Source organism: Haemorhous mexicanus, chromosome 25 (assembly GCF_027477595.1).
Source record: "Haemorhous mexicanus isolate bHaeMex1 chromosome 25, bHaeMex1.pri, whole genome shotgun sequence".
In the NCBI taxonomy this organism is placed as follows: domain Eukaryota; kingdom Metazoa; phylum Chordata; class Aves; order Passeriformes; family Fringillidae; genus Haemorhous; species Haemorhous mexicanus.
The window spans coordinates 3,722,082-3,735,162 of record NC_082365.1 but is presented as its reverse complement, the minus strand read 5'-3'; the positions used below and the strand labels follow the sequence as shown (position 1 = coordinate 3,735,162).

The window sequence follows — 13,081 nt, the reverse complement described above, 5'->3', positions numbered from 1 at the left end:
GAACCAGCAGCCAGAACTGGGAACATGCTGGAGAACCAGCAGCCAGAACTGGGAATGCCCAGCAGGAGTCAATATCTGAGTTTTGCTGCTACAGACACTCTGTAGATGCATGTGCTGAAGTGTTTGTGGGTGAAACTCAAGCTGAATTCTTTGCTGACCTTTGCTGGCCCCTTCTGAGGGCTATCAGCAAAGTCCAGCTTCACCTCTCCCAGCCTGGACCCTGGAGAGGCTGAGCACTCACTCAGCAGTGCCAGGCTGGGTCCAGCTCCTCCCTGCCCTGCCAGGAGGATTCCCCTGGCTGCATTCTCCACTGCTCTAATTAGCTCATTAGATGGCTGATGAGAAAGCTGCAACTTCCTGGGGGAAATCACTCCTGGATTTATAGCCTGATATTTCCAGCTCTGTGTTTGTCATCTCCCTCCATCCCTTTTATCACCCCCTTAAATGCCCCATTCCTTTCCCCCAACGACTCCCACAGCCCAATTAGCTGCCTGTAAATAAAGATTCCAGAGCACCTAAACCACCAAGAGGACTCATTTGTGTTTGGCATGAAGAAAAGCTTTGAGAGCATCAACAGACAACAAGTGGCAAGCAAAGGTTGTTTTTGCAAGGAGCTCCACGAGCAGCTCCCTCTGGACAGGAGCAGAGAGGAAACTGGAAGAGGATCCACTGCCTCTCCCAGGCAGCTCCACAGAGCTGCTGCCAGCTGGCAGCCCTGCCTGCCTCCCTCAGGAGGAAAAAAAAGGGCTAAAAACCAGTGCTGGCTCTTCATCTTACACCAGAAAACTCCTTTGCTGCCTTCTGTGACTCCTCAAAGGTGATTTTTAATCTTCTACACACAGGAGGAACTTCATCCCTCAATTTGGCCCTGTGATGGTTACAATAATTTTATTTTTGGCAATCTACCTCCTGTGCTCTTTTCAATATGAGGAAAACAGATAAAATGAGAAGAGCTGAACTGTCTGAACAATTCTGGCTCCTTATTCTGCTTAATCCACAGGACATCAGGCTGCCCAGCATCTCCTGAGCCAGCACCTCAGCAATCAGCCCTCCCATCCTTGGCAGAGCCTTTCTGCTCTTTAATAAAGTTCACAGAAGCCTCTGAAGGCAGCTGGAGGCCCCAGGAGGAAGCAGCACTGAGGGCTAAAGTTTCACCCAGACTGTGAAGTCATGCTGAGCACAGCTGCAGCTCCAAACCCTGCACGGGGCCACGTGCCTCTGCCCAGCCTTGCCTCCTAAAAAGCAGCACTTTCCAACAAAAAAGCAGCATTTCCACCTCAAAAGCAGCATTTGCCACCTAAAATCCTGTCCTTGCTGCATTTCCCACCTAAAAAATTGTCCCCCTGCATTTTCCACCCAGAAAATTGTCCCTGTTGCATTTCCCACCTAAAATCCTGTCCTTTACAAGTATAATTTTAACAAATGAAATTCATTAAAGTTACATTTGGGAAAATTCCTAGGTCATCATAAAACTACTGATGGAACCTAAGAAAAATAAAGTTCATTTCAATTTGGAAAAAATCATTTTCAATTTGGAAAAAATTTCTTTTTCAATTTGGAAAAAATTTCTTTTTCAATTTGGAAAAAATTTCTTTTTCAATTTGGAAAAAATCTGTCCTTGCTGCATTTTCCACATAAAAAAATTTTTGTCCTTGTTGCATTTCCCACCTAAAAAAATTGTCCTCCTGCATTTTCCACCCAAAAAATTGTCCTTGCTGCATTTCCCACCTAAAAAAATTGTCCTCCTGCATTTTCCACCTAAAATCCTGTCCTTTATAAGTATAATTTTAACAAATGAAATTCATTGAAGTTACATTTTGGTAAACTCCCAAAATCATCATAAAATTACTGATGGAACCTAAGGAAAAAAAAACCACTCTTCATTTTCAATTTGGAAAATATCTGTCCTTGTTGCATTTCCCACCTAAAATCCTGTCAAGTATAATTTTAACAAGTGAAATTCATTAAAGTTACATTTTGGTCAACTTCCTAGAGCATCATAAAATTACTGATGGAACCTAAAAAAAAAAAGGTCCATTTCAATTTGGAGAAAATCCTGTCCTTGTTGCATTTCCCACCAAAAATCCTGTCCTTGCAGCATTTCCCACCTAAAAAATTGTCCTTTTTAAGTACAATTTTAACAAATGAACCCCCCCACTGAGGGTACTCAGCACACTTTTATTCCCTTCACCTCATGGCACAAAACCTCTCGTCCAAATTAATGTGTTTCCTGAAGGCCATAAATATTATTAAGTTGTTTTTTTTTTTCTTTTTTCCCCCTGCAATTCCTTCATATATAACATCAGCTAAAAACATCAGAGAGAGGGGTGAAAGGAAGAGAATTTCCAGAAGGTTTTGGCAAGTCCTGTGCACACAGCAGTGACTTTGGAGGAGCCTCTGAACGAGGAGTGATCCCACAGCTCTGAGACCAGCCAGGCAAACAAGGCCTGCTCTGTCCCCACAGAAAAAAAACCTATTTATTTTAGCCATGAAAATAATCCTTCCCACTGCTGGGAGGCTGGAGGAGGGCAGGAGCAGTGCTGGGGGGAGAAGTGGGACACAAATGAACATTCCTGATGCTCAGAGGGAGGGATCAGAGCCCTCCTTTCCTCCCCCACTGCCCAGATGACAGGAGCTGCTCTGCCTGAATTGCTTCCAGATGTGCTCTGAGCCTGAGCACGTGGCCAGGCCTCTGGAGCTGCAGGCTGCATGGAAATGGGGATTGTGCATTCCTGCCTCTTCCCTCCCCCCTGCAGCCCTGGAAATTCAACTGTGCCACAGCCACAGAGGTTCAGCTGCAAGTGACCCCTGTGTCTGGAGCAAAGGCACTCCAGACAGGCAGAGAGAAAAGGCAAAAGGCAGAGAGAGAGAGAAAAAAAAACCCCAAAAAACAAAAGGAAAAAAAAAAACCAACAAAAAGAGATTGATTTTGGCAGCTACCAAAGCAGAACATCCAAGAAAATCCCTCACAACCCTGCCCTTAAGATGAGTGAGTGAGGTCTGACAACTGACTAGCTGCTTGATACCAGCTGATTTCTTCAGAGCTGACGACTCTCCAGAGAGACCAGAGCCACCCCTGCTGCTGTAAAACAGATCTGTGACATGCAGCAATGCTGAATTAGCCAACACAGCATCCTGAGCCACGGCTAAACACCCAGCATACCAGTAATCCTCTGTGCTTCCACCCCTGCTGTAGACGGGGCCCTCGAGCTCCCTGGGCCCTGGGAAGATGTTCTCGTGTTGGATGATGATGGTTTTGATCAGTTCATTGACATGAGCCTGGCAGGACACCTGGTCGTGGCCCTCGGGCACCGACATCAGCGTGGGCCCGAAGCAGATGGCCAGGTTGTAGGGATCCATCATGTTCTCCTCACTGAACTGAGACAAACTGCAAAAAACAGAGGTGGGGAGGAGGGTGAACAGCAGAAACCATCATCACCATTGTCACTGTCACAGCTCCTGAAAAAGCAGGATTTCCAATCCTGAAAAATCAGGATTTCTTCTCCCGGGAGGCTGAGGAGCCTCAGAGAAAAAGGAAAACAATGATTGTCTGATTTGCTTCTCCTGTGTTTGCTGCTTTGGAATGTGGTTGGAGATTGTTTACCAACAAGTGATTGTTGGATTGGTTTCATGTGAATTGTTTTGACCTAATGACCAATCACAGCCTGCTGTGTTGGACTCTGGAAGGAGTCAGGAGTTTTAATTATCATTCTTTGTAGCCTTCTGTCTGTATCCTTTCTCTATTCTTTAGTATAGCATAATATATAATATAATATAATATAATATAATATAATATAATATAATATAATATAATATAATATAATATAATATAATATAATATAATATAATATAATATCTAACATAACATAACATAATAAAACTAATATAATATAATATAAAGCATAGCATAACATAATATAACATAACATAATAAAACTAATATAATATAATATAATATAATATAATATAATATAATATAATATAATATAATATAATATAATATAATATAATATAATATAATATAATCAGCCTTCTAAGAACGTGGAGTCAGATTCTCAATTCCTCCTCTGTCCTGGGGACCCTGAAGACACCCCACACCACCCCCATCCTCTGCTCAGAACACAGCTGAGCTCAGTTTTGGGCTTTATGGGATACAAATGGATCCAGGTAAAAAGGGAAACAATCGTGGTATTTACTGAGAAATGAGATAGAAACTGCAGGGGGAGTTTGACAGCTCTGGGTGCTGACTTGAATATTTGACTTTATTTCTTCTCTGTTACTGTTCAGAGCCCACCTGCAGCCTGACTCAAGAGCAGGGTTACAGCAGGATGAAAACTGAAGGAATTTAAACTGAAAGAGGGGAGGCTAAATGAGATATTGGAAAGAAATCCTCCCTGGGAGGGTGGGCAGGCCCTGGCACAGGGTGCCCAGAGCAGCTGGAGCTGCCCCTGGATCCCTGGCAGTGCCCAAGGCCAGGCTGGACAGGGCTGGGAGCAGCCTGGGATGGACGAAGGTGTCCCTGCCCTGTCCATCCTCAATAATTCCATGTTTACCCCAGGCCCTGCAGCAGAGCCCTGGGAGCCAGGGATTCCAGGGGAGGGTTTGTAGCAGCTGCTGGAGTGGAGGGGCAGCCCAGGAGCACCTGGCAGGGCACTGAGCACATTCCTCAAGGCCAGCTCAAACTGGAGGATGCCCAGTTTGAAGGGAATGCTGCTTCCCACCTCTGCAAGACCAGCCAAGTGAAACCAGCCCAGAACTCCCAGAGGTGCAAATGCAAGGGTCTGAAGGTGCTCCCAGGGGTACTCACTGATTGAGGAATGCAAAGAGGTATCTCATGACAATCAGGGTGGTCTTGGGCAGGTTCAGCAGCACCTTCCGGACGTGCAGCGCTCGCTCCTGCAAATTGTCCATGGCTGGAAGAGAGAGCCCAGAGAGAGTCACCCCTGCTGCCACAGCCCCAGGGCCACCAGGAGCCCTGCCCTGCACCCTGGGCAGCCAGCAGAGCACCAGCAGGACGGGATCTGGCTGCAGAACCAGCAGGCAGAGCCTCTGCCAGAGAAGGTCCCCAGACACCTCCCTGCTGCTGGGGAAGATGAAACAGGAAAGCTTTATCAATGTGATTGCCTGGCAAAAGATTTTGAGAAGATGGAAACTATAGGTGAGATTGAAATGAAAGCAGCTCTGAGATCCCTCAGTTACTGAACACCTGGAAAACAATGGTGTGACTGGCTGAGGGTAATCACCTTTGGATGGAACAGCACCCTCTGCTTGCAGGCAGCTCCAAGGGGCAGAGCAGACCCTGCTGGCCTGGCAGAAGGGCCCAAAGAGGAGTTTTTAGGGTTTAAAATGGAACACAGTGTGGTAATGTAATGATTCTTATAGGCTGTATGTAAATGCTGTAGGATTTGTGTCTTGGACTAGATTGGTTAGTGAGAATGAGAATATTCAGCACAGAAGAAGATTTATGGTATTGTAAAGGGAACCTCGCTCTCTTACCCTCTCATCCTCTCTTGTCACAGACATATTTTATGAAAAATCTTTTTGTTAGGATCTTTTCTCCTGAGAAGCTGAGAGGCCTCAGAAACGAAATGTAAACAATGATTCTCTGCTGCTGTGGAATGCAGCAGGTGCATCTGGGACTAATCTCATGTTGGTTGTTTTTAATTAATGGCCAATCCCACTCCAGCTGTCTGGGACTCTCTGGTCAGTGACAAGATTTTATTATCATCCATTCTTTTTCCTTGCTGGCCTTCTGATGAAATCCTTTCTTCTATTCTTTTAGTATAGTTTTAATATATCATTTTCTTTGAATATAATATTTATCATAAAATAATAAATCAGCCTTCTGAACCATGGAGTCAGATCCTCATCTCTCCTCTCCTCCTGGCACCCCTGTGAACAGCACCACTCTCACTCTCTCTCTCTCATCCTCTTTCCCACTCTCTCTCCCTCTCTCAGCCCTGCTCTGAGCTGTGCCTGGCAGCTCCCAGCAGGGCCCTGCACTTGGCCCTTTGCAATAAACCCCAGATTCCAAGCCCTGGCTGCAGAGACCTCTCCTCTCCATCCATCCCCACCCTCCCACCCCCCGTGGCTCCTCCACCCTGCGAGTGTGGGAGCTCTGGATGTCACCTGCTCCAGGGGCTCAGGCACAAGGGCTCCTTCAGGGCAGCTGGGAGAGGTGGGTGTTTGAAAAGGAGAAGCTGGAACGCTCACAGGAGCACAGTTAGAGGGTGAGGCAAAGGGCTCTGTGTGCAGCAGCCTGCTGAGGAAGAAGTGGGCAGCACCAATCAGCTCCAAAGGGAGAGCTCCTTGGGGGGAAAAGAGGATTTTGCTTCTCAACAAAACACAACCCCAAGTCTGGAAATGCATTTATCAGGAGCAGCAAAGCACAGGCCATTTCTGAAGCGTCTGCTCAGTGATCTTGTGCCTCTCTTCAGAGCTGCCCCTGCAAAGGCCACTTCTCTGCTTGGACAATGGAACCATTCTTCAGTTCTGGGGGGATGCAGCAAGAGCCAGGCCACTTAAAAACAATGCAGAAACCACAAACAACCTCTGGCTGGCAGAAACACCTTCAGTAACCATGAAAACTGTTACCAGTGAGTGCCCTGATGATTGATATGCTGGAGCAGGAGGCAGTGGATGCTCCCTTGTGGGTATGAAGCTAAAAGGAGCACGAATAAAAACCACCTTGGCAGCTGAGGCCAGCACACAGGAGCGTGGCAGCAGATATCCAGGGAAAGCAGATATCCAGGGAACCCTGCTGGTGATCCCTGCCTCAGAGAGGGCATTTCTGACATCCTCTGATGACAGCTCTTCAAGATTATTTCACACAAAAGAGGGTTTTTTGCTTTATTCTCTTTTAAAAGAACCCTGTCAGCAAGTGCTGGCTCACAAAACCCCATCACACCCCCTGAAATCTGTGAATTTTTATCTCCTTGTTCATTCTTGTCAGAGCAAGGATGGCTGTGAAAAGGTGCCTGGATAACAGAGAGCACAAACCCAGCCAGAGAAACCCCAAAATCTCACCCTGAGTCAGGAAAAAGAGGGGGAAGGGAAGGAAGACAAGGTGGGGGATGAGGAAAATGAATCCTATTTCTTGCAGCTCTCCATGTACTTACTGACACAGGCAATCAGGTCATGGAAGATGTCCTTGGGGAACAGGGGGTGCTCCAGGCCTCTGAAATAGAGCTTGAGGACTCCTGCTATGGAATCCATGTCGTGGTCATTCTGGTCCCCAGCCAAGGGATCTTCCCCTTAGGAGCAAGGAGAGAAGAATCAGAGCACTGCAGGAGATCCAGCAGGGGCAGAAAAGGATCTGTGTTCATCCCAGGGCACTGCAAGAGTGAGGCACACAGAGGTCCCCCGGAATGCCAGGACACCTGGGCCAGCTCTGTCACCCAGATGTCACCCTGGCACCCACGGGGGTGTGGTGGTGCTCTGCTGCAGAGACTCTGCAGTGTTTTGGGCAGGGGAGAAGAGCACAGCTCCAGCACCTGACAGGGGGCACTAGGTGACCCAAAACTGCAGCTCAGGGGACCCAGGGGACACAGGAGCATCACACACCTGGCCCAGGGGACACAGGAGCATTGCACACCTGGCCCAGGGGACACAGGAGCATCACACACCTGGCCCAGGGGACACAGGAGCATCACACACCTGGCCCAGGGGACACAGGAGCATCACACACCTGGCCCAGGGGACACAGGAGACACAGGAGCATCACACACCTGGCCCAGGGGACACAGGAGCATCACACAGGTGATAGAGGGGATCACTGAGCATCACACACCTGGCCCAGGTGACATAGGGGACACACAAACATCACAGGGGACACACAGACATCACACACCTGGCCCAGGTGATAGAGGGGACATTGAGCATCACACACCTGGCCCAGGTGATAGAGTAAAAAAAAGTATTTCCCCAAACTGGCATTTCTTTAGATAAAAACTTCTTTATATAAAAATCTGATTCTGATTAAGTGGGTATCTCCCCAAACTGGTATTTCTTTATATAAAAAACTTCTTTATATCAAAACTTTTTTATATAAAAATCTGATTCTGATAAAGTGGGTACTTCCCCAAGCTGGCATTTCTTTATATAAAAATTTCTTTAGATAAAATCTGGTTCTGATGCTTTTCCTGCCTGTGACACATTCCTGCCTCCTCTGCTGCTGAGGGTTCTCCCTCCCAGGTCGATGGAGCTGAGCACAGGTGACATCACCCACCACACGTTGCTCATTAAAATTCCCTCTCCCCCAAAAGCAAAATAAAGCTAATTAATGTCTGCCCTTCTCCTGCAGCAGCCAGCAGGGACAAACACTGATGCCATTCTTTGGGAGCACAGATTCCAGGGATTAACAGAAGCCCTGCTGTTCCCAGTGACCCAGGGGCTGCCTGAGGAGCAGCTCCTCTGAACCTGCCCTGCCAGGGAGAAGAGCCCAGCAAGGAGCTGATGAGTCAGGAGGCTCCCAACTGCTCCCTGCCTTTGGAGGGAATGGCTCTTCCCAGAAAAAAAAAATGCAATCTATTAAAAGCTACCTCAAATTAACACTCTCTTGAAATTTCCCTCTCTCCCTTGCTGGTATTTGGAATAAATGAAGCCAAGCTGTGCCTCAACAAGACAGAAAAAAAAACCCCATGGAAATTCATTCTCCAGCACACAAAGAGCTGGGGAGAGGGGAGGAAACTGCAGTTCCACCTCCTAATGAAATCCTCCATGTCCTTTAGTGCTGCAAACAATCAATAAGCTATCAGACATGAGAGGAGATTGAATTCAGAATATTTATTACACAGACACTGCACAGGGTACAAAGCACAACAGCAAACAAGTGAGAACTCAAGGTTAATGAGCACCAGGGAGGTGTTTGGGAGAGCCTCACTCAGGAAAACACAAAAATCCAAGGGACAAAGAGAAGTGAGCTGCACTCAGGGCAGGGCTGAGTGCTCACACAAACCCCCACACTTGGCAGGAACTCCTGGGCTGCTGCAAGAGCTGCTCCTTACCTCTCTCAAAGGCATTTTTGATGTCATTCACTTCAACCTGGGACCCAGACACTCTGAAAATTCCTTCGTGCTGCAAACCTGCAGGAAAACAAGAGATGCTGATGACAAGGGAAGGTGGATTAGATGAAAGAAGATGGCACCTTCAGCAGCCACAGCTCCTGTGATAAAGGAGGAAGGAGAACAAAGGCAGAGGATGCTGCTCAGAAGCCACTTTTCCCTGAGATGTCCAGAATATGAAAAAACAGAGCTCAGCACAGACAGAAGAATTATTAACCCTTCTAAAGTGCTGGAGTAACAGGGCTCTGACAGCCATTCATGTCATCTCTCACCCTGGAGGATCCCCAGAGGATTTTACAACCCAGAGGAAGTCATAAACCAGCAGTGGAGCAGCCAGGAGTAAAACATGACCAATGCCAGGAGGAAAACGTTTAAACTGAGTTTAAAAAGGACTCAGCTGAGTCTGTTGGAAATCAAAGCCAGCTCTGGACTCTGAGTGAAATCAGCCTCTCCTGGGGCTGAAATCAGCATTGTCCTGAAGGATTTGTCCCCCATTAGATCCCATCCAATGGTCCCAAGGATTTTTGATGAATGCCAGGAGGAAAATGTTTAAAACATTTAAAAAGGACTCAGCTGAGTCTGTTGGAAATCAAAGCCAGCTCTGGACTCTGAGTGAAATCAGCCTCTCCTGGAGCTGAAATCAGCATTGTCCTGAAGGATTTGTCCCCTGTCAGTTCCCATCCAATGGTCCCAAGGATTTTTGACCAATGCCAGGAGGAAAATGTTTAAACTGAGTTTTAAAAGGACTCAGCTGAGTCTGCTGGAAATCAAATCCAGCTCTGGACTCTGAGTGAAATCAGCCTCTCCTGGGGCTGAAATCAGCATTGTCCTGAAGGATTCATCCCCCATCAGTTCCCATCCAATGGTCCCAAGGATTTTGACCAATGCCAGGAGGAAAATGTTTAAAACATTTAAAAAGGACTCAGCTGAGTCTGTTGGAAATCAAATCCAGCTCTGGACTCTGAGTGAAGTCAGCATCTCCTGGGGCTGAAATCAGCACTGTCCTGAAGGATTCATCCCCCATCAGTTCCCATCCAATGGTCCCAAGGATTTTCCCAGCAAATATCCAAACATGGCCTTAAAGAAGATTCTAGATTGATTCTAGAATGGTAACCTGGTTATTCCAAGTGCTGATGAGAGTGGACTCCAGGTTTTGTTTCTAAAATAGGAATAGAACAAGGGAAGCAAGCAGGACCTACATCCTGCTCAATGAAGATGGATTCCACCTCCTTCCCAGTGATCATTAACAGCTGCTTCACACGCCACTAACACTGAGATCAATTAAAAATGCAAACAAACTGCAATAAACGTGCAGCACTCAAGGCTGGCAGAGGTCAGCCTTCCAGGCAGGAGAAATCATCTCCGTGTGGCACTGGGTGAACAATTCATTCACTGCCGGACCTCCTGCACTCACACTGGAGGGCTCCTCCTCCTCCTCCTCCTCCTCCTCCTCCTGCTGCTGCTGAAGAGGATGATGGCTGTGCTGAGGGCACTGTCAGGGCTCAGAGGGAGCTGGAGAGGGAGGGAGGGCAGCTGGCTCAGCCAGGAGTGAGGGGATTGCTGCCCTGCAGGGTCGTTGCTGCAGCAGTCACTGCACACACGGAGCTCAGGGCCCCTCTGCTCTGGGGCAGCTCTGCCCGAGCACTCGGAGCACCCTCAGCACAGCTGCCCCCAGACTCACCATGCAGGGGCTATTTAATTTTATATTTTATTTAAGATTTTATTTTATATATTTATTTTATTTTATTTTATATATTTATTTTATATTTATATTTATTTTATTTTATGTTATGCATTTATTTTGTTTCATTTCTGCCCCCAGACTCACCGTACATAGGTTATTTAATTTTATATTTTATTTAATATTTAATTTAATATTTATTTTATGTTATGTATTTTATTTTATTTTATTTCTGCCCCCAGACTCACTGTGCATAGGTTATTTAATTTTATATTTTATTTAATATTTTATTTTATTTTATATATTTAGTTTATATTTTTATTTTAGTTATTTTATTTTATATATTTATTTTGTATTTTTAGTTTATTATATTTTATATTTTTAGTTTATTTTATATATTTATTTTATATTTTTAGTTTATTTTATATATTTATTTTATTTTATAGATTTATTTTATATATTTATTTTATTTTATAGATTTAGTTTATATTTATATTTATTTTATTTTATGTTATGCATGTATTTTGTTTTATTTCTGCCCCCAGACTCACCGTGCATAGGTTATTTAATTTTATATTTTATTTACTATTTTATTTAATATTTTATTTTATTTATTTATTTTATATTTTATTTTCTTTTATTTTATATATTTATTTTATAGATTTATTTTCTTTTATTTTATATATTTATTTTGTTTTATTTTATATATTTATCTTATATTTATATTTATTTAGTTTATGTTATGCATGTGTTTTGTTTCATTTCTGCCCCAGACTCACTGTGCATAGGTTATTTAATTTTATATTTAATTTTATATTTAATTCAATATTTATTTTATGTTATGCACGTGTTTTGTTTCATTTCTGCCCTCAGACTCATCGTGCATAGGTTATTTAATTTTATATTTTATTTTTTATTTAATATTTTATTTTATTTTATATATTTAGTTTATATTTTTATTTTATTTTATATATTTATTTTATATATTTATTTTATTTTATATATTTATTTTATTTTATATATTTATTTTATATTTATATTTATTTATTTTATGTTATGCATGTGTTTTGTTTCATTTCTGCCCCAGACTCACCGTGCCTGCTGATGAAGCGGATGCAGCTCTCCACCACCAGGGGAATGGCCTGGGAGGAATCCTGCCCAGAGAGAGTCCCAGCAGAGTGCAGAGGGGAAACCAAAACAGAACCAAGGTGAGAAAGATTTCACTCTGCTCCCCCCGATCCCACCTTGCTCCTTCACTCCAGAACTCCAGCTGGAATTCCCAAATTTTATCCTGAAAGGCCAACAGGAGATTTTTAACAACAGATGATCCCAAGGCCAGGGACACAAAACCTGGCTTGGAAATCTGCAGTGCAGGGAGGCACAACGAGAGAGCACTTTAGATTTTACATTTTAAATTCTAAATCTTAAATTTTAAATCTTAGATCTTAAATTTTGCCATGGAAAATGAATGAGGTTTTGGATTTTTGATCCCAGGTCTCTCAAAACACACAGTAATTTTAATTTTTGTCATGGAAATGAATGAGGTTTTGAAATTTTGATCCCAGGTCTCTCAAAACATAGAATAAAAGCAGTTTTTAATTTTACCATGGAAAATCAACAAGGTTTTGGATTTTTGATCCCGGGTAATTTTTAATTTTATCATGGAAAATGAACGAGGGTTTGGATTTTTGATCCCAGGTCTCTCAAAACACACAGTAATTTTAATTTTTGTCATGGAAATGAATGAGGTTTTGGATTTTTGATTCCAGGTCTCTGGAATCAAACATCCAAAACTATATAGAATAAAAGCAATCTATATAGAATAAATGCAATTTTTAATTTTACCATGGAAAATGAATAAGGTTTTGGATTTTTGATCCCAGGTCTGTCAGAACACAGGGTAATTTTAAATTTTGAATTTTGCCATGGAAAATGAACAAGGTTTTTTGGATTTTTGATTCCTGGTCTGTCAAAACACAAAGTAAAAGCAATTTTTAATTTTGCCATGGAAAATGAGCAAGGTTTTTTTGATTTTTGATTCTTGGTCTGTCAAAACATAGAATAAAAGCAATTTTTAATTTTACCATGGAAAATGAACAAGTTTTGGATTTTTGATCCCAGGTCTCTCAAAACACACAGTAATTTTAATTTTTGTCATGGAAATGAATGAGGTTTTGGATTTTTGATTCCAGGTCTGTCCAAGCACAGAGTAAAAGCAATTTTTGATTTTGTTATAGAAAATGAACAAGGTTTTGGATCCAGGTTTGAGGGATTTCCCCAAGACTGAAAAGTCCATGGAAGACAGGGAGGGACAAATAAAAATTAGTTTTCCAGCACT

General features: G+C 43.6%; 1 protein-coding gene across 6 annotated transcripts in view; it reads right to left on the bottom strand.

Moving 5' to 3' along the window:
- Positions 1 to 13,081, bottom strand: part of SRGAP2 (SLIT-ROBO Rho GTPase activating protein 2) — a 127,363-nt gene that overhangs the window by 19,098 nt on the left and 95,184 nt on the right. For all 6 annotated transcript variants that reach the window (XM_059868090.1, XM_059868089.1, XM_059868092.1 and 3 more), the window contains 5 exons: positions 11,837 to 11,897; positions 9,006 to 9,083; positions 7,119 to 7,253; positions 4,808 to 4,913; positions 3,164 to 3,388 (listed from right to left, as the gene is read on the bottom strand). In XM_059868090.1, coding sequence (XP_059724073.1) covers positions 3,164 to 3,388; positions 4,808 to 4,913; positions 7,119 to 7,253; positions 9,006 to 9,083; positions 11,837 to 11,897 — 605 coding nt within the window. The remainder of the gene's footprint in view (positions 1 to 3,163; positions 3,389 to 4,807; positions 4,914 to 7,118; positions 7,254 to 9,005; positions 9,084 to 11,836; positions 11,898 to 13,081) is intronic.